Source organism: Lipophrys pholis (assembly GCF_963383615.2).
Source record: "Lipophrys pholis genome assembly, chromosome: 21".
NCBI classification, from domain to species: Eukaryota; Metazoa; Chordata; class Actinopteri; order Blenniiformes; family Blenniidae; genus Lipophrys; species Lipophrys pholis.
In genome coordinates this window covers 12,457,155-12,463,312 of record NC_137649.1, presented here as the reverse complement: position 1 = coordinate 12,463,312, position 6,158 = coordinate 12,457,155, and the positions used below count along the sequence as shown (strand labels likewise).

The window sequence follows — 6,158 nt, the reverse complement described above, 5'->3', positions numbered from 1 at the left end:
GTGATGCTGTTGTAAATTATTGCACTTTTATGTCACCTATGATGTAACGTTCAATGTATCTCCCTGAACGCTGTGCCTTTTTGTTCCGCACTTAACGATTTGTGAATGAATCCGCGCTCATTGTCTTGTTTGTGCCACTCTGTGAAAGTGAGTCTGTGTGTACTGATTTGAACAGTGAAATACAAACGCAAAAGCAGAAAAAAAATAATCACCATCCAACGTGTCCAAACCAAAGTGATTCTGGATCCTCAATTTTTCGAATGAGAGGTGAGGCGAAACCGTGAGTTGAATTCATTCCGCATCTGATCAATGTCTGGTGAACGGGCATGTACCAGGATCACGGCTGTTGCTAAGTGCAGATACACAGCTCAGGGTTACCCTGGAGTTTTCACCAGTCCACAGACTCCATATTAGCACCGAGTTCAAGGCATTGAAATGGTCTCACTCTAATCCACCACTGTAACTTATAAGTTAAAGTTATATTCTCTTTGCAAGTGTCACGTTGAGTCATGTTCCCCCAGCACCCTGAAGCAACTCGTGAGCCCAGCGCCGGCATTTGGATTTGTTGTATTTAAACTTCTTACAGGTGAAAATGTCATTCCTGAAATATCCCGACACGGTGTGCGTCGTCACGTCGTGTCACTGCTCCGCTGAATGGCACCAAAATATCGCTGCACAATATGCCGCATTCAGACTTTTGTGCACGCACACAATCAGCACCGAGCAAGTAATTGAAAATTAGTACTCGAGTACTGAGTGAACTGCAGTTCAGATGGTTACTCATCGCACTTTACAATCCATTGAAATGTTAGTGACACATAAGCCGGGCTGTCGGCACTGCGTGGAACAGCAAAACAGCCATCACCGCTAAAGTTAAGAGGTTTTACAGAAATACATGGACTTTATCGGAATGATTGCATCTCACTGCTTTAGCGATCAAGAGTGTTCTTACGTGATCACTGTCACACGCCGTGAGCTGCCACGCAACATGCTCGCACACCATCGCCGACTCTTGTCCATATGGGCAGAGTGAGATGTGAGCCACGGTCCTCCACACCAGTGACGTGTTTCTTCTCCTCATTTCAAACGCTGCCGCCAGCCCATCCGGCCATAACCGGATTTTTTTTTTCTATTTTAATTTACGTCAGTCGAAATTGCACTGAATGACAACACAAGACGACTTGGCTTACACCATTTCTGCGATCAAGTGAAACTCAAAATTGCACTAAATAAGTTTGGGTATAATGCTGCAGTCCTACTGTGCAACATTCGTTATTTATTTTTTAAATCAAACCTACATTGTAATGGTACAACGGCACCTTTGATGCCAACATGACGGCTCCTGAACTTGCAGAATTAAGGCTAAAAACTGTGTCCTACACATTATTTTGTATATAAAAAAAAAATATATATGTATATATATATCATGAGTAACTCATATTAACACAAACACACTTGAAGAGTTGAATATGGACATTACTGCCCAATTTATTTAAACTTAAACCAGTTACACTCTGCAGAGATCTTGAAAACAACCACACAGCTTTTTTTTTTTTTTTAATTATCTGCCCATAACCATTTTTTATGTACACACCATAGGCACATAATGTACAGTATGTGAGCTCTCGCCACACAGTACACTACAATAAGCCCCAAAACAATGAAGGGATCTCATGCTCTTTATCAAACAATTAAGATTGACTGAAATAAAAGGTTTTCAATATACCATTGCAATTTATTTATCTAGAATTTTAAATAAGAATTTATCAGTTTAAAAATGTTATCTTCATTCACAGTCGTTACACAAAAACTGAACAGAAAGCAAGCAAATCTCTGAATATGTATATATGCTCTCCTTCAGTGGATTAGCAGCAGTGGAAAAATGCATGATGGATAGTCAACACATAAAAGACTGATGAATAATGGAGTCACATGTAGAAAGTTTAGAGCAAATAATTAACAGCTTTTGCAGAAATTTCTATCAGTGCAGTGTTGGAAAGAAAAAAAAACAATCTTGCTCAGTTTTTGATAGTATATTAGAAATTATGATGTGCTCAAAACATCTATAAGATAATCTGTACAATGAAACCAGAGAGAGAGAGAAAAAAAAAAAAGATTTCTAAATCCTGCTTCCATGGCATAAGTCAGGCTTCTTCCGGCAGATGTCGACATGTACAGTACTACCTCCTCTTGGCAGCCGGCCTGGTGCCCTTGCTGCTGCTGCCTGCCTTGCTGGAGCCCTTGGAGCCGGAGAAGAGCTTGGTCATGAGCTCGGAGACATCTGGAAGCTCCGGGTTTGGGTTCAGCATGTTCATGGACTGCTCCATTTCCTGTGAGGAAAGCAGTGAATGAAAACAGCTGCAGGGGGGAGAGACGGGGAGTCTGATCCTCCTTCATTTTGACATTCTTCATGGGGATGGCAGGCCATCCAAACACAGAACGTCTCATCATAATATGTTTTCCAAAGGTAAAAAAAAAAAAAACACTACAAGGTGATCACAATTTAAAATTGGATATTTTACCTTTCTCATCTCTGGGTCATTAGTATTGACAACCTTGGGCAGCAAAACAATAATCAGCAGAGGGAGAACCATCATCATGACCTGCAAAAGCAAAAAAAAAGAAAAGAAAGAAGACATAATTACCCTTTTATAGAACACTCAGAAATACTTGGATAACAGAAAATATACCTTTGTTATAGTAATATAACTCAAGACTTGTTTTACTTTAAAGTCTAAAAAAAATAAAGATCCATATGCCAACGTATTTGATTGAAATAACACAGCAGTCAATGACTTCTTAGTAATTATTTACACTGTCATCTGACGGGCGGGATTAACGCCTCTTGTGTGCACATTGTGCACCACGGGCTGACGATAACATCAAATATGGTGTCAAGGGAGAAAAACACAGTGTTTATGTCCTCCTGAGAAGTGTGCAGCATCTATTATGCATTTTTTTTTTTTTTTAATCGCCATCAGCAACTTAGTTCTAATAGTTGTGTTTATATTTGAAAAATGGCTTGCTCGTGGTCAGTAGCTCATGTACAGGCTGTATTACGTCGCTTCTAAAATGTACGAATGTCAAATAAAGAAAACTGAAGCCTGGTTTTAATGAAGTTACTTTTCGAAAAGCAAATTATACTGAACATTTTCATTGTCATAATCATACCAGTTCAAATATAATCGTTTATAAGACCTTTGCTTTAGTAAAATGTCTTTTCCTATTTTCAAATTGAAATTACTGACATACAACATGCATCTCATCACAACTATTTATTTATTCTGCGACTGTGTTCAACTTATCATTGTGAGGTAAAAGCACCAAGTATTCATTGTAAACAAAGCACGGTTGCATTTCCGATAAAGTATCAACCGCCATCATGAGGTGCAGCCAAGTAATATTCAGACTGGTTTTTACCATCGGGTTCATGAGGAAGTCTGTCCAACCCCAAGTTTCTCTTTTCATGAAGTAACTGTGAGGACCACTGGCTCGGATTTGAAGAGGGTACGCCTGACGAATCACTTCTGAAGTCTTGATGTAGTTCACAAGTCGTGCTCTGTGAAGTGACACGTTGTTACAGTGAGTTCGAGCTGCTGCTTCCATACAAAATCTAATAACACAGGATGAAACGTGTAGACCTCACCTCATCTTCCCCTTGGACGTGATGTCAACTCGTACCGGTTCAAACCTGAAGGTGGGGGAAACGATCTCCACAACGTAAGATCCTGAAGGTATGTCGTTCACAGCAAAACTCCCATCAGTTCTGGAAGAAAAAGATGTGAACACACATTTAACCCTTGTATGACTACATTATTTTGGATTTCATGACTGCAGAACTGTCAGAAAACGAGTGCTCCCGCTCATCTTTCAAGGAAAATGTGTTTTTAGCAGCAATGAGAAGCTCATGTTACAAATGCGTGCCACTGTAATGACTAGTATACTGGTGAATAGCTGTATTTCTTTGCTTTCTGGCAGTTTTTTAATTTTCTATATTAGACAGTCTACAAAATTAGATTATGAGGATACACATACCAAAAAAACTGATTATTTTTCCACAGCTACATAAAACCGTTGGATAGGATTCGAATCAAGAATCAAGACCGAATCACGTTCTCAGAAATTCTTCCTTTTCATCAACCAATCACTTATATGAAAACTGAATATATCTGATTCTAGATAAACACATTTCCAAATAAGCAATTGCATCTAAATAACCAATCATACATAGACGTGTAGAATTTTCAGGGATTTCTACTCAACTTGAGGACTGATTTTCCTGCCATGTTTTACTTTACTTGAATAACAAAGTTAAACCAGTGGTACTGAGCAGCGGTTAATATGACAGTACATGAGGCCAAGAGTGTTTATATATGTGGTGATGATGGAGAGAGGCTGGTGCACTGGTTAGTGCTCTTGGCTCTCAGGCCACGTTTACACATTCCCAGGTATCAACAAAAAATGTGATACTTCTCTCCGTTTGGGATTTGCATTTACCCATAAACACAGCTACGAGTCACCAAAATTATGATTTCTGAAAACTCCCAGTGGAGATTTAGAAAAACTCTGTCGAAGTTTGCATCTAAAGAGTAGGCAGAGATGTACTTCACTATATGAAATACCCCCGAGAGACAGAGTGTGTGTGTGTGTGTGTGTGTGTGTGTGCTCTGTGATGGACTGGTGACCTGTCCAGTGTGTGCCCTGCCCTTATCCATAGTAAGCTGGGATTGGCTCCAGCCCCCCTGCACAGGATACAGCAGTATAGAAGATAAATGAATGAATGAGCAAGAGCTTAATATATTTCATTGGTTCATACTAGTACTGGAACACAAGTTTCAATAAACTTGAAACGAGGTGGCATGATGATACAATTTTTACAAGTGACCTGGTCAGAATAAGGTTATATAGTCACAAAAGATTAATGCAGGACAGAAGCTAAAAGAAAATTACATCATATGATAATTTCTTTCACCAAACTAATGATACTTCGAAATGACTTAACGGAATACCACGCATACAATATTTTTTCAGTTTAAAGCTATGCCATTCATACGAATCCCTGTCATCGTGAGTTTAACTAGTTTTAAACGCGCTGATGACCGAGTTGTTTACAGTTCAAATAGCAAATCTCAGGCAGCTCAGTGTGTTGTGGTACTCGACTGCAAAGCCGGGCTGGCTCCACAGCGATGTTGTCTACTGTAGTTTAGTTGTATGTCCACTGTTGTTGTTCTGCCAATTATCTTGTCACAATTAGAAAGCTGTTATCTGTCAGTCGAAATGTTTGCATCAGCCAGTAGTGCTAACGCTATGTAGCATGCTAACAGGCTCGCTCCCGAGCGGCTCCAGCTGTGTGTGCTTCTCACCTCAAAAAGCCCACATATTCTTCACCTTCCACCAGGATTCTGGCCGTGGACACCCAGTCTTGTTGTTTCACCCCGGGAACTATCGCTCTCCCCTCGATCTTGAAGCGATCTCCGTTGGGCTGTGCGGACATCACTGCGCCAGGCCCCGTCTCCATGTCGGAGAAAGCCCACGACACGGCGAGGAGCGCGGCCTGGAGCAGAACGCGTAACAGCGGAGCGCTTCTCCTCGGAAACATCGTGTCAGTATTTATTTGACTAAAAAAAAACTTCTGGAAGTCTGAGAGAGAGCTGGCATGAAGGAGCAGCTCGAGTGAGGGGAAGAGAGAGACGGGACTCCGGACATCAGCTGCCTCTGCTCCCGATGACGTCAGCCTAAATAAAACTTTATTGACACACAAACGTCTGTCACACTGACAAGAGCCTGCCTCAGTGGCAAGGCGCAAAAGATTACTATCCTACGAGCCCGTTTAATTTTATTATTTTTCTTCGTCGATTTTCCACGCGTAATTTGTCTCGCACAGTTTGGAGCACTGAAACAAAAATCATACCAAAACGTGTTGGACATTCGGGGATAGGTTGCTATAACTTTTGATAACGATTCGGCAAACCGATTACGAAAAAAATCTCAAAAAAACTGCGAAACAATTTAAAATAAAAAGTGGATGGGAGAGGCACCTAAAGGAGGAGATCAAATTAGATCAGCGTCTGTTGCAAAGGAGACGCTGGTATTACAGGAGAGACAGGCGGTCGTACTTTAGTATTTGTTTTGTTGAAGTTAATTTATATTCTTCGATC

At 40.6% G+C, this 6,158-nt stretch overlaps 1 protein-coding gene across 1 annotated transcript; it reads right to left on the bottom strand.

Moving 5' to 3' along the window:
* Positions 1 to 1,507: 1,507 nt before the first annotated feature.
* On the bottom strand, positions 1,508 to 5,735 carry emc7b (ER membrane protein complex subunit 7b). Its single transcript, XM_080490145.1, has 5 exons — positions 5,364 to 5,735; positions 3,647 to 3,766; positions 3,421 to 3,559; positions 2,523 to 2,603; positions 1,508 to 2,330 (listed from the first exon to the last, which is right to left on the bottom strand). The coding sequence occupies exons 1-5, from the start codon at positions 5,597 to 5,599 to the stop codon at positions 2,181 to 2,183; spliced, it is 726 nt and encodes a 241-aa protein (XP_080346271.1). The 5' UTR covers positions 5,600 to 5,735; the 3' UTR covers positions 1,508 to 2,180.
* Positions 5,736 to 6,158: the final 423 nt, after the last annotated feature.